General features: G+C 38.6%; 1 protein-coding gene across 3 annotated transcripts in view; it reads left to right on the forward strand.

Moving 5' to 3' along the window:
- Positions 1–4514, forward strand: part of CAND1 (cullin associated and neddylation dissociated 1) — a 31504-nt gene extending 26990 nt beyond the window's left edge. For 2 of the 3 annotated variants that reach the window (XM_075714383.1, XM_075714389.1), the window contains exons 11-15: positions 141–236; positions 1692–1861; positions 1956–2120; positions 2336–2443; positions 3545–4514. In XM_075714383.1, coding sequence (XP_075570498.1) covers positions 141–236; positions 1692–1861; positions 1956–2120; positions 2336–2443; positions 3545–3769 — 764 coding nt within the window. In that variant the 3' untranslated portion in view covers positions 3770–4514. The remainder of the gene's footprint in view (positions 1–140; positions 237–1691; positions 1862–1955; positions 2121–2335; positions 2444–3544) is intronic. The other variant, XM_075714395.1, reaches the window with a different exon arrangement.
- Positions 4515–23090: the final 18576 nt, after the last annotated feature.

The following is a 23090-nucleotide window of genomic DNA, read 5'->3' on the forward strand; positions in this document are numbered from 1 at the left end:
CATTACTAGTAATAAGTAGCATGTATTCTTCAGTGTTCTAAAGAGTATTAGAAGTTTAAAAAGAATGGATTTGAACATGATTTAAATTCTGTAGTTGTACTGTTTTAATGTTGCATATTTATACTTTTGTTTCATATTAGGGTCCTCATATGCTCGAAGTTCGGTGGTTACTGCTGTCAAGTTCACTATTTCTGATCATCCACAACCCATAGACCCACTCTTGAAGAACTGCATAGGTAAGTTCTTTACTTTAGTGACAGCTTCTATGACATTCAGTCATTTCAAATATGTATGCACATATGAATTCTGAGTGTTGCCAGGTGGCAAATTGTAAATATAGGTCCTTAGGATTCTATAATGCTTTGTGATCTGAAAGTTATTGGAAGTGTGTGTGTGTGTGTATATTTTTACAGGGATAAGGTAATCAGCGCTTTCAGTATAACATCAGTATGATGAAGAGCTTTGCACTGCTGTGGTTTTTTGATTTTTTTTTTCATTTGTATGACAAAGAATTGTAGACTTGTTTAATATGCTATGGTGAATGTTTTATAGTGGCTTGATTATGGGTTTAAAGATGTGTAAAAATTGTGTATACTGCTAAAACTAATAGGGGCAAAAAAGATTAATCTTTGAAAACATACAGTTTGGTAGACAGCAAAGTTTTTATTTATGGGGAAGTGCTGTCAGTTCCTTGTGTTATTTTCATTGCTAAGCTTAAAATTCTTTAATAATACATTAAAGAATTTACTGTGTTTGTGGGTTTTTCCCCCTACTGTCTGTCCCACTGAAGCTGTCTTGCCTCTTTGGTTTCTGGAAATACTTATTGGTTATCCACTCAGAAAACTATTGGTATCTAGTACTTAAAAAATCTCAGTCATCTTTAGTTTTGTTTCCCAGGTTTGGGGTGGTTTTGTGGGGTTTTTTTTTTTGTGTGTGTGTGTAGAAGTCACTTTGTTTACACCCTTTTATTTTCCTTCTCTCAAAAATTTTACTCCCCTTGGAAGTTGCTAGTAAAACTTCACAAACATTGGGGAAAAATATGATCTATTCCTGCAGGCATTTATTTTAACAAGGATATGTTATAGAACTATAGACATTCTAAAATGAAAATGCCCAGAGACTGTGCTGGGGTGGGATGGGATTAGAGAGGTGTTGCTACATTAATATGTACTGAGTGGGCCCTCTAATAAATACCTTCTGGTAATTTAGGAATTCTCAATATATGCCAATTTGGGGGTTAAAAATCAATATATTGATAGTTTCCTTAAGAGTTGTTCTCTAATTCTTTAACTGCAGAATTTAAGTTGGTTTTCTAATGCATATTCTGAGAGACTTTAATGGAGAAAAGGAACAATTGTGTTAAATATAACTTTGATTAATTTACATGCTATACCTTTAAAAAAAAGTTGAAATATCTTTAAGTGATAGCCATTTATTTTGGTGGTGGTTTTTTACTTCTGTTTCATTATCTGAAATGCTATATATCTCAGTTATATAATACTTTTGATATGATTATAATTAAATAGATTTATTTGTGTAATCATGCTAAAATAGCATTGGTCTGTGTTACATCAAAATAAGTCCTGCACTAAATATGTCCTTTTGAAAAGTTAAAACTAAGCAGAGATATTTTTAAAGTAGCAAATGAAAAAGATCCTTATAGGTCAACTTATTTCTGTACATGATTGCAGGTGATTTTCTGAAAACACTGGAGGACCCAGATCTCAATGTCAGGAGAGTAGCCCTAGTGACATTTAACTCAGCTGCACACAATAAACCATCATTAATAAGGGACCTCTTAGATACTGTGCTTCCTCATCTTTACAATGAAACAAAAGTCAGAAAGGAATTAATCAGAGAGGTATGTTAACTAAGAAAAACAGTGTGAAATATAAGTAGATTCTTTGTTTTTCTAAGTGTATTGCTTCTTAACTTTGTTTTTTATTCGCTGACAGGTGGAAATGGGACCATTTAAGCATACAGTTGATGATGGGTTGGACATAAGGAAAGCAGCTTTTGAGTGCATGTATACTCTTTTGGATAGCTGTTTGGATAGACTAGATATATTTGAATTCTTAAACCATGTTGAAGATGGCCTGAAGGATCACTATGATATTAAGGTTAGCTGTCATTTTTCTCTGTGTAAGCAGTGACTTAGTCTTAAATAGCGAACAGACTGCAATGGTAAAAATATTGCTTCATATGCTTAAGTACTTCACTACGTTTGCCATTTTCATTAAAGTGTTGCTGTTAAAAAGGTGGCACAGCATTGTAGGAAATATCTCTCCATATATGCGCTGACCATAACTGTTGAATTGGTCTTCTCTCCATCTAGATGCTAACCTTTTTAATGTTGGTGAGATTGTCTACCCTGTGTCCAAGCGCAGTGCTGCAGAGGTTGGATAGGCTTGTTGAACCTTTGCGTGCTACATGTACAACTAAGGTATTGTTTTAAATTTAAAACTTAAGTAGGTTAATTATTTTGTGTTGTCTTATAAAAGTATAAATGAACTCGTGGATGAAGAATACTTCTGAGAATCTAGGTGTATTGCTGGAGCATTTCCTGAGTGATAGTTCATAAGCTGCAATAGGGCAACAGAAATATGTGAGTCCTTATATGTGTATTAAATTTCTTTAAATTACAAATGGAAGAGCAGACCTGTTAGCTTCTTTTTAAAAATCCTCTGTTTCTTTGATGCCATTTCTTTTGTTCCTTAAAATCCAGCTGCCACTTGGGCAACTTTTAAGTCTCATTTCATTATAAACAGTGAAACTGGAATACTGAGAGTTTTTCTGACTTCTAATGATTATGTTGTTGCAGACAGGCATTTGGGTGATGAAGGATGGAGGCAGTGTAAAGCAGTCCTATTTTTGTTGTTTTGTTTTTGATTTGTTTTTCCCTTCTTCATTTATATTACAACATTCTTGGGTCTTGGCACATTCTGTTCTTCCATTCCTGCTCTTGTCTTGACCCACCTGCATGCTCTGACAGTCATTTAATGCTTGATTTACCTTGCTTTTCCATTACTGTAATCTGTTATATTTCACATCAAGAAATTTGACTGCTTTTAATGACAGTTTATGTTTGTATCACTGAAACATCTTTGAGAATTACAACAGAAGGTTAAGCAGTTATTCTAATGAAGGTCAACTTTTTAAAGATTTCTATTCTCTGGAAGTATTGTGATAATATAATTTTAATGTTGTTTACTGACTTTACTAGCTAGAGGTTGGCTGCTATAATTACTTTAATTTGGTAATTGACTTGGTAGCTTACAACCTTTTTCTGCTTATCTTGCACTATTCAAGTTTCAGTCTTATTTGTAAACTGCTAGTAAAAAGTCTGCTAAAAAGTAGATGTTCAGAGAGGGGTTTTTTTGATTGGTGATGGTTTGGGGGTTTTTTAAGAGCTTAGGCCACTTTGAAAGCTGTGCAAAGTGGTAGTATGGAAGGAAATAGGTCTTTAAGTTACGTTTCTTTTAAGGCCGGTGTAGAGGGAGCGTTAAGCAAAAGTTTCAAACATATTTTCATTTTTTTTCCCTAGGTAAAGGCAAACTCAGTGAAACAGGAGTTTGAAAAGCAAGATGAACTGAAACGATCTGCTATGAGGGCAGTAGCAGCGCTTCTAACCATTCCAGAAGCAGAGAAGAGTCCATTAATGAGTGAATTTCAGTCACAGATAAGCTCTAACCCTGAGCTGGCAGCCATCTTTGAAAGTATCCAAAAAGATTCATCATCCACTAACTTGGAATCAATGGACACTAGTTAGATGTTTGTCCAAAATGGGGACCATTACGTTCAACCATATGATGCACTGAATTGACAGGTTATGAGTAAGAAAAAGGAAAAGTATCTAATCTACACATTGTTCCACTTTATTTACCTTTATGGAGACAGTTGGCTTTTCCCATTGTTGCTTTTCTAGCATTTATTCCAGAATGTATTTCCATAATCCAGAGTTTGTTAACCACTCTTGTTTTAGTGGATTTGGCCGCATTTGGGAATTAAAAAGTTGACGCATGGTGTATGGAAATAGGTTCCAACATCCATTTGCCCTGTAATGTTTAGGATTAAAATGTCAAAATTTTGTGACCATGATTTATTTTTTCTTTTATTCGCTCTTTCTACTTGTAAACAAAAAAGGGGGGGAGGTGGGAATCAAGTGTCCAGGTGCACCATGGTTTTGTATAACTTTATTCTTTTTTGTTTCAGCTTCATAAATTGGTTTGGCTGGCAGATGAATTCTGTGTAAGACTTATTATATTAAAGAGAGGGTTTGGGCAAAGTTCAAAAAAAGCAGACGTAAATGTCATTTTTAAAGGTGTGGGGATTAGAAGACAAATATCCCTGTTGTGCGCACTAATTTTGCATGAGCAAGTTTACAAATATATATTGTCTGTAAAACAGCATGTGCAGTATATTCGTAATGCAAGTTAAAATAAGTTCTACTGTATCAGTGCAGTTTTCGGGTATTTTGACATATAGAACATTCATACAGGAAGGGACGAATGAAGGTTGGTTGTCTTAACCTGGCTTTTTTAAGTGCCAGTAGTATGACCCTGCAGATGTTCTTACAGTAAATATGACAACTCCTGCAGTTTTCATGGTTTTTCATGCTCAAAGGCTGGATCCCCTGGAATTGAGGTGGACAAACAGAAGATCGGAGGGAAATAGGATGAGATGAAGGTAAAATAAGCAGAGAACAACAATAGCTGCTCGGTGGCTGCCAAACTCTGGATTCAACTTTGCTTTTGTTATAAAAGTATGAAAGGAGGTTTCTTCAGTGGCTTCTACCTCCTATTCTTCATCCAACAGCTTTTGTCAAGGCACTAATATATGGTGTTACCTAGACAAGTACTGCCAGACCATCATTTTGTGCCTGTCAAAATGTTTTCTGGCACATGGAACCACCAGTAGATCGCAGTGCTGCAGGTGTCATACAGTATTCTGGTGAGATAGGAAACAGGGAATGGTCTTAAGACTGGAGAGAGATAGAAAGCAAACAGATACAAGGAAAAAGATCTGCTGTGAATATGCTGAGGTAATCTAAAAGTAGATGAGAAGGTGATAGCTGGCAGTCCTGCAATGAACTGGATTTGGGAATTTAATAGCAAAAGATGGGGAACCACTGCCTCAAATTGAGACTTGTCATTACTTGGTTAATGCAATTGCTTAGTTGTCTTTTTTTAGTAGACCTGAACTTGATTTTTCTCTAGTTAACTGGTATTTTTTAGCTAGTTTGATATTTTTGGAAACCTGTACATGGATATGTGGCATAAGCTGCTACATGACTAAACAAACATACATTTTTATGACCTCAGAGACAGTTTCCTATGAGCACAGGGGTTCAGGTGCAAATTCTTCGCCTTACACGCTTGCAGCTTGGGAAAAGCAGGGGAGATGTTGGTGCATTTTACTTTAATAAAAGGACCTGAACGAAGAGATCTATGAATTCATTCAGTAGTAACAATTTTAATGCTGTAGAAATTTTTGAAATTGTAGCTTTCTCTGTCTCCAAAGTCTTCATACTAATGTAACAATTGTCTTCTAGAAGTAGAAATAAATGAGAATAAACGTACCAACATATCTAAATGTCATGAAAAAGAATGGAATGACTCTAGAGAGAAATCATATGGTAGAAAAAGCACTGTGAATTAGGTGCATTTTATCTTGCTGTATAACTCATCTACTTCAATTACAGCAATATGCAGGTCTCCTAATTAAGAATCTGTTGTGCTAATTAGTTGTCAAACTAATCTTAGAACTTTTGTGTTAAGTTTTCAGAATGCATTAAAATGTTTTATAGACCTAATGCTAGGTGTGGGAATGGTATGATAAACATGAAATGTGAGGCTAAAATATGTAAATGGAGTAGGCGACAACGGTAAGTAAACAGGATACTTACATTTGTAGTTGAGATATTTGTGTGTGTTTATGTACCACCATAATGCCTAATGTGGTGGATGCAAATAATCTTAGTTTTGTTTTACAGTACATTGCAGTGGAGCAAGCTTAAGGACAGAAGAGAAGGTTGAGCTATATTACATAGTGAATGCTTTCTTGCAAGAGTAATTTTTACTTTGACCACAGATGAAGCAGGTGGGAACATAAGAACTAAATCTTCCCTGTAAATTACAGAAATTCTAAGAGTATAGTTCTCTCCAAGTAGCAGTTGGTTATTTCGGTGATGCAGGAAGACATGCTTACAAAGGTTGTAACTGCACCGTAATTACTGAAATTATTTATTAGTTTTAGAAAATGTAACTAGGTTAGGTATTCAAATTCCACTGACTTTCACTGGATCAGTTGATTGAAAGGGGTTTTTTTTGTTTTCCCCGCTATATATCCAAGTATTTGGATAAATCTGGTGTATTTATGCTTTTAGTACAGTTAGGTTCAGGTAATTCTGTTAAGGATGGTGTCAGGAATACCTGTAGCTGTTCTTTAAATGCTAAATGTCTGAAACTAAAATACGAAATTACTATGACTAAAACAAAACCAGAATTCTGAAAGGCTGCTCTTAAAGATTTTTGGTGTGATTAGAACTTTCTCTGGTGTTTTTAATCATTTTGCACACAGGCAATTGAGACCAATTAATAAGCTTGCACGTAATATAGAAATGGTTGGCTAGTCCTTGCATTGTAGATTCTTGCCTTTAAATATTTTTGTATCTCAGAAGTACTTAATGCTCCAATTTTCCATGAAAAGTCTTGCCATCCTTGCAAGGGGTCTTTTCTAAAATTATAAATTGAAAACTACCAGTACCTTAAGAACGCTGCCCTTCAATCACATAAATTGTTTTTTTTATATAATTTTCCTTCAAATTGTTACATCTAATATAGCAGTTGACAAAATAAAAAGAGCTGAACTACTTCCAGATGGTATTTTTATGAGGTGAATAAAGCAGTACATATTCATGTAAGCAGCACTGCTTCTCTCAAATGAAGGATTATTTTAACATCTCACCAACTCAAATTAGAACTATGAATTAAAAGTTCGTATCTGCTACTATTGCATTTGGCTTAACAGATATACTCAGTAATGATGCTAGGAGCAAGTTCACCCTGCTCTGGTGGACTGGTTAGCAGTAGTGATTTTAGCAGCTGTTCTCTTATTTACTGGTACTTCCCCTCCCTTGCCTCCCCTTGGGATGACTTTAAAAGCAAAGTAACATGTGGCCTTGGAAGTGTGTGGGGGTTTTTTTGGTTTTGTTTTGTTAATCCTGATCATTCTGACTGAAATTACATCTGGTTCTGCCAAATACCAAACAGTTAAGCCTGCAGTGTCTGGGTTTTATTTCCCTGTTGCTCTAAACTTCAGATAAAAAGTACTTTTTTGTTGTTACTGTTCTTAAAATTAATTCTGGAGAAATGAAAAATACTAGTCGGTTTATTACTTTCTTTTTTCCTTGTTTCCTCCTTGCTATGAAATGGAAAGCTTTGCTTGTTGCACTACTGAACACGAACAGGCAGGCGTTGTGACAGCGAGCATTCCTCCCTGCTCTAGAAGAGCTCTTCAGTATGGAGGTACAGCTCTTACACCAAAACTGAGCTTTTTCATCAGTATCCATTTATAATTTTTCATTATGTCTGAGTTTGGGGGAGGAGAGGGAAATCGGAGTTCTTGAGAATAATGAAGCAAATTAATCTTCCATGACCAGTGTTGGAGAAGCGGGGAAGTTTTCTGCAAGAGGTGCTTTTGTGAGGATCAGGCAATTTTGTCTTGGTAGGGAGTTAGAGTTCTTTAGATTTGTTTCTACCCCATGAGGCTTTAATGTTTCCACATAATCTTTGATAAGGAGAAAACTGCCTTCAGAAAGGTCATCCATCCCCCAAAACAAACAAAAGGGTTTCTGTTGATTTTAGTCTGTATATTGTGTTTTAGACCATAACCCTGAAACAGAGAAGAAATGAGTGTGTTTCTGCGAACCACACAGACACTGGCTGGAAGACAGATGTTACCTGAAACGTAGCACTCAGAAAGAGAAAATGAAATTGTAAAGTGAGAATATTTTCACTTAAAACAATTCTCCTTTCTTCTGTGTTCTGCCTTTGATCATATGTTTGAAGAATGGGAAATACAGAAGGAAAAAAAAAAAGTAATTAGCAAGCTGTGAACTTCTGTGATCCCAGACCTTAAGGGTTTCATTTCTAGTCCCTGCTGCTTCCTTTAAAAAAAAAAAAAAAATCCAACCAGAGGCATTATGACAAAAGTACACAGTAATCCTGAAAAGACTTTTATTCTGAGGGAGTTGAGAGGTTTTTTTATTATATTTTATTTTTTCTTTTATTCTGAAGAAATTCTTTCCCTTCTTATGTGGATTTCTTCCACCTGACAATTTGGAGGCAGTTCAAGATGGGACTTTAGGAAATAAGCTGTTTCACTTGGTTCAGTGCAGTAAAGGTATTCCTGTAGTAGAAAAAGGTTGCAATTCACTATTTCCCAATATTCTTTTATTAATGGATTTAAAAAAAAAAATTGTTCACATATGACTGTAGCTTCTATTCAACCTGCAGCCTTTCTTCTCTTCAACTGAATAAGTATTGGACTCTTAATCATCTAATTACTGTTACTTTGGTGCCACCCTTCCTGGGGATTCTTGATGTTGTAATCTCAAGTCCTCTAGAAGACTTTTTTTTTCTTTCTCCAGTCCTTACTAAGGTTATTTGCTTGAAGGCTCAGGTTTATCTCCCATATCTACGACATTTACATTGTGCGTGAAGACAACTCTTTCATGAATTGCATGTAGTGTCCTTTTTTCAGGGGGATTTCTCAAAAAGATGCTATGCTTAAATGCAACTGAATGCCATTTTCAAGGAATTTCACAGTTCAACCACTCCTCTCCACAGTGAAAATCCAGTATACCTAAAATTCACTGGAATTTAGAGTATTTTTTTAAAAAATACACATTTCCTTCTTTAAAAACATACCTAAGGACAAAACAAAATAATTTGTTCCATGTGTAGCATTTCTCTTGCTGCTTTTATTTCTCTTGCCCCTCAATTTCTTAATGCTTGCACTGCATCAAATGATCTGCAGCTCTAAACCAGCTTGCCAGTAAGAAGGTGTTTTGTGTTGTAACAGCTAAGTTCTGCCTACTGGTGGAACATATGGGAGGAGCTACTTCGATTCTTTTTCCACTACAGCTACTGATCTTCTCACAGATAACAACCTTTGAAATGTCAGCCACGTTCCACAGGAGGGTAAAAATTGACCAGCATTTAAAAAAAAACCTGGATTTCCCATGATCCTGATTCCTTTTCAAAGTCAAACAACTTTACCGTATTTTTTTCCAAATGCAAAGGTGATCAAATGAGTCTTTATCAGGAGGAAGATACTAAATTAAAGTGACTGAGTTGCACTGAGTTCTTGTTTTTTCCTAACACTGTGGGTTGAAAAGCATTATCTCTGGTTTGAATCGTGACTTGTTTACAGAACCATCTCATTATCAAAATTAGAAATGTGTAATTGAAGCTGCAGACGGACAAGATGGGTGATTTTAGTACCTTGGCAGGGAGCAGCCAAAATAAAACACTAAAATCCATGCTGCTTTCTCACATGGTACCAATTTTGGCATGTAAAATGGGTTAAATTCAGCTCTAATAAAATGGTAAAATATTAGTATTTCCAAGTAGCTGATATGAAAGATCAAAAAGTTGTTTGACATGGAAGATTATACACTGTTCTATTTTGATTTTTGGAGAGTGACCTTAGTTGCAGGTCACTTTCTAAGAAACTGTCAATTTTTTTTTCATGTCTCCTCCTTCGCTCCCAACTTTTTAAAATAAGAGAAAAACCCACAATTCTGTAATTTTGTAGTGGTGTTGGCATTTGATTTCTGCAGGATCATCCTTCCCCTCCCCCCCCCCCTTTAAATCTTTCCAGGGAAAAAATGCAACACTAAAGTGGAAATTTGGTTGAGTGGCTTTCAGCCTTGTGCATTCAGTCATTCTATGTAGAGTTTTATAAGAAAAATGAAGAGAGGTTACTTATCCATAGAGAAAATAATGTTTTCTCAGTGGTTTGAGTAGATGTATTCAGGTTGAAACAGTTAGATATCATAAGTGGTATGTAAGAACAAAGAATTTTCTGAAATTGTAAAAATTTCTGGTTGTCCCTGAATGATTTATTTCAGGTCTGTTAGGTGGCTGAACATGGCTGGTTCAGGAAACTTAAAGCTAAAAGGGAGGGCAAGGGCAGGCTGTCGCATACAAATGTGAATCTATATTACTGCTGTTTGGCAAATGGTTAATATTTGTTGGTCTGTTTTTTCTTAATACTGGTGTCATCAGGCATCTATTGCTCCAAGACTTTTTCATAGCTTAGCTATCAACAAAATATTCTATGCATTATTCAAGTTCTCTTTGATTAAGGAGAATGAGTTTGAAGGATAGTTTGGGAAGAGTGCAGAAAGAGTTGGGCAACTGACAGGGTTTTTTTTCCCATGTATCTTTTAACATATGGAAGGATGGGAAAGAAGAAGGTCCATTGGCAAGTTTAGGCGCTTCTCTAGAAGAGAGGTCAAGAAGAACACTGCAGAATATAATGGGTTTTCTTTGGTCAAAGTATTTTTTGTTCACTGTCCTGGGGTGCACACCAGGGACAAAACCTGGTATGGCTAACCAAATAGACCTAGTAAAATGCTGTATGTCTGTGTGGGATCAGACCTTGCAGCTGAGGGAACAAATGTCTCCTTGAAACCTACAGGAATTACTAAAGACAATCAGACCTGTTTAAGAACAACGCAAAAGCTGCCATCACAATCCAGGTGCCATTTAATATGCTTAGCTACATCATGTAAGAAGGTACATTCTGTACTACAGAAAGAAGAGAAATTGGGAGCTGTTTCACAATGTGCTTGTTAACACACATGCAGCGAGAGCCCGTAGTTTTGTGTAGTGTGGATGCTAAGCAAAATACGCTGTTGTAAGATGGGGACGATATGGTGCAGAAAAAAATCTGGTCATGTCTACTCAATCATTCAAATCACATTGCAACAGGTAAGTAAGTAAATGTAAGGGAGCTTTGTTTTACTTGAGATAGTGGAGTTATGCTCATTTGCAGGTCTATCTAGTTTGCTGTAAGGATGCAAGTCTCTTTACTTTTGACATATATTTTTAATTGTAATTTTAGTAAGTGCACAATTACATTTTCAAGGGAAGGTTCATCCTAAAAACTGTCTTGCTTCGCTGCTCTCCTTTTGGAGAATTCACCTCAAATAATACAATTTTAAATAATACCTCTGACAGCATTTAATAGCTGAAACTAGGAGTCCATAATACTTCTAATCATTCCAATAAATGAAATTTATTTCCAACAAAGGAAATTTTAAAATGCTGCTATGTCAACTAATGAAGTAAAGCAAGCAACCACAACACACAATTCCCAGGATCAGCTAAAAAATTCTGCAGGAATTGAGTCAGATGTTCTTCCTACCTCCTGCCTTCAGAAGTGGTAAACAGCAAGTGGTAGAACATTTACTCTTATGTTCATCTCCTTTATTTGAGTTTTAACATGGTCTAGTGGATAAAAGTGATTTGAAATCAAGAATGCTTATGCTTAAAAAAGCCCTAGTATTTGCAGATTTATTTAGCAAGCTGTTTAAATCAGCTTTGAAGGAGACCACTTCTCTCTTCTCAGAAAGTGACCTGCCACTGTTGTAGGCTACAGCTAATACTTGAACACATCAAGGAGCAATCTCTCTGGATAGTGCTTTGAAAAGGCAAAGAATATATACAAGATTTAAGTATTTATTTGCAAAGTTAGCCTTAAATGTCACCACGTTGTTTCTGTGCTGCTTGTATTGGTTGTTTACCAGAGAAATGTTCCAACACATGCACTTTAGGACTGTAAACAGATGACATCTTTTATTGTGAATGTTTGTTTGCTTTATGTCACTACAAAACCCAATCTTGCTTGCCTTGTTTAAATCTTGCATACTTTTCTGTAGTTTTACCCAGTTCAGCCTATAGCAATGAAAACAGAATTTGTTTCTGACAAAGCTAATGTTACAGAAACAGAAAAGCCCTAGGAAATGTCTGAGGACTGCATATAGAATAGTATGTTTGACTACAAAGATGTCATAGTTACTGCACTCCATTTCGCAGACCAGATATTTCTTTGACAAAGTAGTGGAAATAGGCTTATTAAAAGTTCAGTATCTGAGAACAGCATCAGAAGCATCTTTGATAAATCTTTTCTTACAGCTGGTTGATTGTGTGGCTGAAGAAGAGTCGATTCACAGTGAAGTCTGTCTTCATTGCTCATCAATGGCCTTTGTTAAAATAAAACCCAAATGTTTCTTCCTGGCTGTATTAGTAAATACACTATCATGTGTTGGTAAATGCAGCATCTTGCTTTTGAGCACAAAAATAACCTTCAGCACTGTGCTGTATTGTGTGCAACATATTCCTGTAGCCCCAACTTAGCAATTTGACGGGGGTTTCTGAATAAAGTTTTAGTCATTGCAGACACTATGATTTTTCCAGAGGGAGATACGATGCCCTAAGACTTACACTGATTAGATCATAAAAATAACTAATTTTTCCTTTTTTATTTTTTTTTTCATTTTTCAGGAAGAGCCTTAAATATCAAGGCCTGAAACCTTTAATGAAAGAAAAGTAGTTTTAAATAACTGAAGTATTTTAATCCTGTAGCTGTATTTTTCATTTTCCTGACAATTGTAGAGTCATATGTGGTAACAAGCACACTGGGTACAATCCCACTCAATAGGATAATACAGAAATAATGTTAATATTCTTGGAAACAACAGTTGTTTCTTCATGATAACTTCAGTAGTAACCCTGGATGATAAAGTACATTCTTTATGCCACATAACGAAGTTTTCAGAATGCACCATCAATATAACAAAGTACCTAGGAGTATCAAGATCATGTATAGCTGCAGGATTAAAATACCTGCTTGCTAGTAATTCTTGATTAATGTGTTCTGTTCTTTCAAGTGGCTCTCTAGTTTAATACACTAAAATCTCCACTACGTATCTGTGTGTATGTATACACTTGTATCTGAGAATAGGTGAGCTTTTTTTTTTTTTTTCAGTCTTTCAATGTTTTAATTTTTTGAAGCTACAGTTCCTCCTGGATGCAAGTAATCAGTATTGCATTTGTGTAAGTTATCTCAGTCCTCTGAAAAAAAAAACGGCAATTCTTTGGTATTTTTCCAATGCTAAGTGTTAAATAAAACCATATAGTAATACTTTATTTTAAAAAGCTAAAATGAATTCTGACGAGCATTTTTACGTGAAAGTCTTACTACTATGAGTTTCTTGGTGTTTTTGTAAAGAAATCAACGTAAACGTAAAATAATTTGTCAGTGGTATTTGAATTTCATTGTAGTATTAGTCTTTTGGACCCTCTGACTTGAATCAGAAACCCTTTGATTTCTCTTTGGATCAGCGAATGGGCAGATCTGTTTGAGCAGATCTGTGCTCTCCCAGTGCTGGTTCTATAATGGTGGATCTGCTGTAGCCTCTTGAAAATGGAGCATAAGCGATTCCTCTCAAAGGGTTAGGGTATAGCTAAAATCAACCTTTTCATTCTTTCCCTATATTCCTTATAACCGTTTACAGTATGTCTACTAAGGAAAAACAGGTTAATACAGAGTGGTTTTGCCCATTGAGTTACTTCACTTTGCTGCACTGTCATGGCAGAATCTAGTGTATTAGCTGGGTGTAGGAGCGCAGTTAAATGAAAATTAGATGTCAGCAGCAATTTCAGCAACTTATTTTCTTCCAGGAGATGGCGCTGTAACCTCAGTAACAAATGCCAAACAAATTGGGACAAGCAAGATTTCTTCGCAGATAAGAAATTGCAGGTATTTAAAGAATGGATTTGAAATGGACCTTTTAATTTTCTTTTTCTTGCCAAGATACTGAAGCTTTCTGTTATGACTGGCTCACGTCAAAGTTCCTTTTCGGTCTTCTACAAGTCATTTCTAAACTTCACTTTTGTACTGTAAAGTTTGGCAAAGTTTGTGCAGGTAGGTGGCCACCATGGCAATGCTCCTCCTACAGCCCGGTGTTTGGTGGTGGTATGGTCTAGATGGCTTGGCAGGACTGCAAGAATTGGAATAAACCACTGGGCCCCACCGGTTGAGTGACACGGCTGAAAAAGCAGATTTCCCAGCATAATTCCATATTTTTCTTTCTGCGTTGCTAATGATTTCCCTTCTCCCAGGCTTTCAGCAGGCAGCTGTAATGGGAATGGTGGCCCTTAACATGAGGGACATAACAAAACTAGGTGTCAGGTTCTGGTGAGCAGACTGATGTGTCGGCAGTGTTTACCTTCCTCTTAATGAGTGTGTTAATTTCTTACCTGAAAGTGCTAAAATTGAGGTGTTTGGGTAGCAATACACTGGCTTGTTTTTCAGGTCTAGAGCTTAAAAAAAAAAAAAAAAAGGTGAATTTTTAATTTATATTTCTATTCTAAGTTACCATGGCTACTCAGAGCTTTTTTTTTTAATGGGCTAACCAACAAAATCCCATTGGGAATTGTTTTAGAATTTGACCATAAAACAAACAAAAAAACCCCAACAAGCCCCCAGCTCCAGCTCTAATATTCTGTTATGCTGCAGAACTGGGGTTTCCATTCTGGAAAGACATTGGCTGAAAGGAGGAAAACTGTAGTAATAGAGAACAAACCGTATGCAATTCTAATGAACCACAAACCGCACCATAATTATAAGAGCAACTGGGGAAGGTAATTGCCCAGCAATTGTTCACTGGACCCGTGTGTGTAAGCCAACAGCAGCTTCAGGAGCTCACAAGCTCATTGACGTTGTTTTGGTAGGCCTGGGGACAGGCTTGCGCTGCCTGCTGCAAGTACCAAAATAAACACTGCTGCTGCATCAGATGCTAATTGGGATAGGATTCAACAAAAGCCAAAGGAAAGAACAATTTTATTTGGAATAAATTGTGTTATACACGTGTGTGGATAGAAACAAAGCCCCAAACCCCCCAAAACTTGACCAGTCCGGTAAATCTCTGTACTTGGTGTTGAGCACTTAAAATCAAGTGATCAGTGCTTTGAATGATCTATCCAACCGTGCTGCAATGGCTGGAGCCGGAGGCTTTCTTTTCATTGCAGGCAGCAGGGGAGGTGGAAAGAAAACCTCTGAGTCCAGTTTGGGCAGGAACACAGACCAAAACACATCCTTGGAGACCGCCGTTCTTTTCAGCCACTGCTGTGTGGGATGGCGTCATTTGGAGATCTGGCTGAAGCTTGGTTTACCCCACTTTGAAAATGCAAAACTGGTTAAGTCTTGCAGGGTTTTTGTTTGGTTTTAATTTCAGCCTTTATGCTGGCCCTCAGGTGCCCTCAGAGCAGGGCTTTTCTCTAGCCCACACATCTTAATGCTTCCTCAGCACTGGCTGTGGCACGATGCTCATCTGAGTACCAAATGCTGCTGTTGCTTATGTACTTGGTGCCAATGGCTCATACCAGCACCAGACAAAAAAAAAGTTCAGCCTCTGAATGCCTTTATTGTTTCACTGCGGAGCATGTTCTCTCCTAGGATAGTACAATGTCTATCACATTGTGTTGGAGTTGTAAAGGAGTGTTGGCTTAGGGTCTTACTAATGAAAAAGAAGCAGAGCAGCAAGTATTGGACCCAGGTGTCAGGGAAGCCGAGGGTGGGACACAGCTGCGGGCTGGCTCGTACTGCACCGCCTGCTCCCAGCCACAGTCCTGAGCAGGCTTCACCATTTTCCCCATACAGTTTCATCATTAGCTTCCCAATGGCCCGAAGGAGTTTGTTCCTTCTCAGTCAAGGGTATCTTCATTTAGAAGAGAAGCACTCATCCCAGAAGGACTAGTTTGGTGAGTCGAAGTAGGTTCTGATTTTCCAACTCACCCAGCTCTCCTTGCTCTTTTAGACTGCTTAAGCTTAACAAGCCTGTGCTCCTCAGCGGTTTCATCCATGATGCTCAGAGCAGCCTGTATGCCCATTGCCCTCCTGCGGGGGTTCTTTAGATCTTCCTGTTCAGTTCAGCGCTGGTTGTCCATGATCTACCTTGCTGTTCCTCTGCAGAGGGATCCTTTAGCTCTGCAGGATCTAAATTTGTCATTCTTATGCTGACTTGGTCTCTCTGAGCCCAGAACCGTTGGTACGCCCTCGTATTCCTTTACGATGTTCCCTGACGCTACTGCTTCCACAGCAAAGGTAAATGGCATCCAGGCTTTCATGGCAGATCAACAGAGGTTTCTTGTCTGATAGGGTGTCTCTCTGATCCACCCTGTTTTTCTGAATTTCACCTAAATCAAGAGATTCATTCACTGGGTGGTTTCTCCTGCCATGCATAATGCAGGGAGCAACTTCTCTCTCTGGAAAACAGCTTCAGAATGAAACTGAAACAAAATTTACTCACTGGAAAAGCTTTTGAAGGTGATGTGGCCTAAGAATTATTTTATTCTCGTACTTGTGTTATACACGTGTGTGGATAGAAACAAACAAAGCCCCAAACCCCCCAAAACTTGACCATTCCAGGAAACTGGGCTCTGTATGCTTACTGGGGGTCTAAATTAATAAAACTCGGTGGTAATCTGCCCAAACATTATAGCTGAAGAACTGCTGAAGGAAACTGCAGCTTTGGCTACGATTTTTAGAATTAGATATGTACCCAAGGAAAAAAAAGGAAAGGAAAAATAGCACTAGTATACATTTCAAAACTAAAATTACAAATGCAGTCTTAAGTTGTCCTACCACCCGGACATGCTAATACTCAGATTGTTTAAGCTGCTATCAGAACTTGCTGTTTTTGCCAGAACCTGGCTTCAACTACAGGTTTTGCCTTGCAAAAACAGCCTGGATTTAAGACATCAGAATTACAACGAATTTACTAAGATGGTGACTTTTTTTTTTTTTTTTTTTGTATGAACAGCTTGTCAAGGATGACTCTTATGGTGAAATTTTGTTGAAACTGTAGGGGTTAACAAAAAAAAGTCAGTTTGACAACACTATCTTTTTCTCATTCATAGAGTGATGCTCTAAATACCATCCCTTTGTCAGAAGATGACCAAGGCAAAGGCTGCCCCCGCTGCCCCCCTGACAAATCTGAACTGGAAAGGACCAACTGGAACATCTTGAGGCTTGAGGATTTTCAAAAAGGAAAAGATATTTGTTTTTAAATACGCACTAGTTAACTGCTCCGTACTTATTATGGACCAGTTCTGTATTAGCATGTGTGTGATGTTTCTAGAAGAACCAAAGCATATAAAGCTACAGGGAATGTCATAAATATGCCATGCTTGAGTGCTCTCAGCTATCAAAAACTGAATGGGTGATTTTAGATGTACAAGCAGGGAATGAGGAGCTTTTTCTCAGGCTTCAAATGTATCCTCTTATTGTGGAGGCCCAATATGATGTGGCAAATATTAGAATATGCATAAATTGTTCATTTAAAAAACCCTGTGTCTAGCTGGCAATGCAAAAAACCTCTCACTGTGTTCATGCAATGTTAAAAGTCAATGGGAAGAAAATATATTTGGAGTTTAAATTCTTTTCGAATAACTGAAATTCATTTTGAAACAGTTCGTACTCGTGTAACCAGTAGCAACAATTGAATGCAATTCAGCCAGGAACTGAATGGGGCAAACATAAAGGCTGGTTTGATGACATGTTTACAGGCTCTCTGCTCCTTTCACTTGGGAACATCAGCATTGCTATAATGGATGGGAAAAGCAGGCTGTTCGGTGGTTACCCTCGCTGGCAGGGCCTGCATCGCAAGCTTCAGAAAGAAATTTGCTTCTCCAATGGCAAAGAGGTTACGTTGCATCTTTGTGGCCAAAAGAGGCCTTTATTTGCAGTTTTTACAGCTCTGCTGCCTGAATTGTGGTTTCCTGGGTGTGAGGGCTCAGCTTGAACTTTCAGATCCAGTTCCTTGCTGATAATTATTCTAGTGAACAACCAAGAGCATAAGTCTGCTCTGACCTACCTTGTGCATAATCCTGTTAATTTCTCTAGGTAGGAAAAAAAATCTTAAGTTTTTATAGTTTAAGTTTCAATTTATGTTGACAAGCATTAATATATCTATTTTGGTTTAACTTCAGTGGGTCTTTAAACAAATTACATCTCAGTGTGGCCACAGAGGCCATTAATACACAAGATGCATATAATGGGTAACAAAAGGACCTAGCATCTTCTGTGACTCTGTCATGTCACTTCTCAGAATCATATTTTCATATTCTCTCACACTTCATAAATTATTTGCTTTAGCCTCAGAATAGTTATAGGAACCACACAAGCTAGAGACAAAAATATTGTTCCCCTTCCTGTCCTTGCAGACGTTATCTGGCTCAGCTTTTATAATCTGGGCTGCTTTACTAACTGTGCAGCACTGACTTGACAGTAAAGATTATCTTTTAAGAAGGAGGAAGCATCCTGAATTTGGAAGTGACTTACTGTCAGAATAGAGGCAGCTGGAGGAGAAACAGTGAGATTGCGTGAGGCTGCTATGGAGCCACAGATAACTGCTTTCAGGGCTTTAATAAATATAGGTATAAGGCTGTAGTTAATAAATTCATGTATGTGGCTGTGGGGAGCTGTGAGATGGAGCATTCCCTGATCCATCCAGATTACGAGATAGCCATGAATCACCAGCAAAGGAGCTACCCCATACCGGTGATATAAAATCATTTGGGAATAGGATGTCAAGAATAACTCTCTGTGGAGCCCCCCAAAAAGGGCCATACATGCTGAGCTTGGGCACAGTGGAGTATCAAGTCTTCCCAGCATTTCCTAGCAAGTCCCTGAATCTGTCAGGTGGCCTGGCCCCATCATGGGCGTACAGCTTTGGAGGTCTGTGTAACCAGTGGTGTTAATAAAGACTGTGTTCGTGTACGTCATTCCAGAAATGCTGATTGCTAATAAGGAAAACTGTGTTTGGTTGGTTGGTTGGGTTTTTTTCCTATTTTGCCTTTTTCATTGTGTTGTTGCTAGTTTTCTGAGGCAAAGCAAGGCTTGTGGAAAGAAACCCCCTGCCCAAAGCAGGGTCAGCTAGAGCAGGTTGCATAGGGCTGTGTCCAGTTGAATTTTGAGAATGTCCAAAGGTGGGACCCCACAACCTCTCTGGGCAACCTATTCCAGTGCTTGACCACCCTCATTGGTTTGTTTGTTTTTTTTAAAAAAAAAAAAAAATTTTTTTCCTCTGTTTCAGCTGTACTTCTACTCATACTGATTGCCCTGTGCTGGTTTTGGCTGGGAGAGAGTTAACTTTCTTCCTAGTAGCTGGCATAGTGCTGTGGTTTGGATTTAGTAGGAGAAGAATGTTGATAACACACTGATGTTTTAGTTGTTGCTAAGTACTGCTTACACTAGTGAAGGACTTTTTCAGCTTCCCATGCTCTGCCAGGTGCACAAGAAGCTGGGAGGGGGCACAGCCAGGACAGCTGACCCAAACTGACCAAAGGGCTATTCCATACCATATGATGTCATGCTCAGTATAGAAACTGGGGGGAGCTGGCCGGGGGGCAGCGATCACTGCCTTGGGGACTGGCTGGGTGTCAGCCAGCAGGTGGTGAGTGGTTGCATCACTTGTTTTTCCTTGGGTTTTTTCCTCTCTCTCTCTCTTGTTGTTTTCCTTCTCATTAAAATTATTGTTATTATATTTCCGTTATTAAAGTGTTCTTATCTGAACCCATGAGCTCTCTTACTTTTGCCCTTCCAATTCTCTCCCCCATCCCATGGAGGCAGGGGGAGGGTGAGCGAGCATCTGTGTGGTGCTTGGGTGCCGACTGGGGTTAAGCCACAACAGCCCCTTGACCTGTCACTGGGCATCACTGAGAAGAGCCTGGCCCTGTCGTCTTTACTCACCCCGCCATCAGCTATTTATGCACATAGGTGAGATCCCCCCCTGAGCCTTCTCTTCTCCAGGCTGAACAGCCCCAGCTCTCTCACCGTCACCCTCCCTGTGTCAGGTGCTCCAAACCCATAGTCATCTTTGTGGCTCTTTGCTGGACCTCATCCACTATATCCATGTCTCTCTTGCACTGGGGAGCCCAGGACTGGACCCAGCACTCCAGGTGTGTCTCACCAGTGCTGAGCAGAGGGGAAGGATCACCTCCCTCGACCTGCTGTCACTCTGCCTGATGCAGCCCAGGAGGCTGTTGGCTGCCTTTGCTACCAGGGCACATTGCTGGCTCAAGGTCAACTTGGTGCCCGCCAGGTCCTTTTCTGACAATGTTTCCTGTTATGTGACTAGGTGCAAAAATGGGCTGCCCTGTCCAGAATTAAATTCAGGTGCAAGTAACGGCAAAACTGAAAGAATCATTTTCTACACAAAAATCAAAGATTACTATTTTTTCTTTAGTGTAATGGAAATATTGATTAGTACAGCTACTACTGCAATTTCCTTGCTAGGTTTCTCTCTGTGCTATTGCAAAATCACTTGAGTTCTATTGTTTTAAAATCCAGAGAGCTGCTTGATAGGAATCTATCAAAGTGCACATGTAAGTGAATTACGAACGCTGGACTCGGCCTCTTATTCAGACGTCACTGACAAGAGGTACCACAGCATCTGCCAAGTCAGGATCCTGCTGCTGATTTAATGTCAACCTTCAGAGAAAAAAGGGCTGGGTTTTTGTGCCCTGTCTAAAAAAAAAAGGGAGATAAAATATTGTTTTTAAATAGTTAACTAATTTTGACAGTTACAAAAGAAAATTTGAGAATCAAATATAGCCCTTTGCTACCCATGCCCACATGAGCAAGAAGGGTGGCTACCAGCCAGGTGTAGGTGCTAGTGAAAGAAAGGCCAGTTATTTTCCAGTATTGCCAATGGCTGACATACCATTGTCATAGGGTCATTTACCATATTTAATTACATGATTTTTATTGCCTTTTTTTTTTTAATAGAAGCATATTTTCCGTTTCCTCTCATGTGGAAAATGATTAATGGTATGACTTAAATGAAAATATATCCCATTTTTAATTGCACAAAGACTCTTTGAATACTAGAACAGATGAGATATTTTCCTGTCTGGAAAATGCTAAAAATCCAGAATAATCATTGGACGTTCTAGACAATGAGCAGGAGTGAAAACAAAACATAACTCTTAATTATTTTCTGTGGGTTCATATATTGGCATGAACTACAGCAATGCTTAATGTCTCCACAGCACTTCATGTTTCTATTAATTTCCAAAAAAGAAATTGCAGCCAGTAGTGAGAGCATCACCTTCATCTTGTGGAGGTCGGGTCTGGTTCTGTTCTTTGCTTGACTCAGACCAGGAAATTAAGTTTCAGTGGCCTAAGCACGAGCCTGTAGGTTAGTCTGAGGTGAGTCTCCCTCAAGGTGCCTAATTAGGGCTGTTCTGCTTTGTTTAAATGCTTTTATTTAGATGCTAAATACTGGATATATAGTGGAGCTGGGACTTGAACCTTTGTCTCTGAATGCCCCAGCAGAAGAGGTGACCTCTCTCCTGTCCTGTGAGCATTTATTACTCTGGAAAGCAAAACAGTTCAAAACAGAGATAGAGAAGAGCAAGAGAGAGATAACAGAGTAAGATACAGGCTCGTATCTACAGAACATCATCTCTAGGATGGGATGTATCATTAGCAGCCCTTCAGCTGGTGCCTGCAAGCTGGTAGGGAGCACGGGCCCCACTCTCAAGAGCTCTGCAACGCGTTCTCGGCATCTGCCCCAGGAGCCTGGCAGACCAGCTAACAGCAAAGCCAGTGCCTACCTGTGTGCTCGCACACGATGCTTGCAGCCAGAAAGCCTTAGAATTAGGGGTAAATGGCATCAAGGATTAAGTATTTCATCGCAAAATTGGAAATAGTTATGAAAAGGTAGGACATAAGAAAAACATTATCGGTACTTACCTTTTGCTGTAGCCATCACTAAAAGCCACTCAGCTCTTACATTTGAGGATAGTTCAGCATTCGCTATCAGGGCATTTCTTTTTTTTTTTTTTTTTTTTACAGTCACTTATTTATACCAAGTGCAAATAAATCTTCAAGGTGTAGACTGTCACCCTGAGCATCTCTCTTCCTGTTAAATGTGAATGTAGCGCTGTGCTGCAGTTTCATTTTTTCTTTCCTGCTGTCGTGCTCAGAGATGCTGTTGTGTGCTGCCGGTGTGTCCGTTCCAATGAAGCAGTACCAAGTGTGCATCCTTGAGGATGCTGGCTGAGGCTCGCCCGGCTCCTGAAGTGGAACGGGTGTGTGGGGAGGGCTTTCCACACTTTGGCAGTGCTCCTTACAGCCACCAGCTGCTTTACTGCACAACAAAACTTCATTAATTGTATTCTAAGTAATAGTTAGCATACAGGCTAACGTGAATACTTCATCAATACTGCAGGAGTTGCTGGCTCTTTGCAGAAACAAGTTGTTTCATCATTTCCAACACTGTTGTTTGTGTCTCTGTTTGGCCAGAAGGACATTCCTTCCACACTGGATTAGCTTTGGGGACTCCATCACGTTTTATTTGAAGTAATACCCCTAATTTTCTCCTTACCAGCCAGGCACAGAGGCCACACTGGCATTGCACTCTGTTGCTTGCATGTGGGGCTGGCAAAAGTCAGATAAAGAAAAACATAAGCTGGTCTAAATCTGTATCACTTTCCGGTGTAAAATAGGACAAGTTCTTACAACAGTCACTCTTCTAAACATCTTGCCTCTAAATTTTCAGTTACACAGAAGTTAGTCATGTTTCTCTAGCTGAGTTTAAGCCTGTTACAATTATTTCTGCGCTGTGAATGGGATAAGTGATTTATTACTGTGCACTATTTCTTCAATCCTTCATAATGGAGCAATCAATTTTTAGATGCGCATTTTGCAGAAAGAATGAAGCACTGATCCTACGAAAAATACCACCAGAGAATACAGCTTTTATCTCTGCTGAAAAATGGTGACAAAAATACTTTCAGTAGGACCTGGACCAAACTGCTGTATCTGAACAGATGCTGAACATGGCCTACAATTAACAGCTTCTTGAGGTGTTGCATCAAGTCAACAGCTATTGGTAACATTTATTCAAGTGTAGACAAAGCCATAGGGATTCTGCACTGCAGCAGGCATAACAGGATGGCTGAATATAATTGAAGTTTTCTACTGTGGTACAAATAACACTAGTAGTG

The sequence above is a fragment of the Pelecanus crispus genome, chromosome 1 (assembly GCF_030463565.1).
Source record: "Pelecanus crispus isolate bPelCri1 chromosome 1, bPelCri1.pri, whole genome shotgun sequence".
Classification (NCBI taxonomy): Eukaryota; Metazoa; Chordata; class Aves; order Pelecaniformes; family Pelecanidae; genus Pelecanus; species Pelecanus crispus.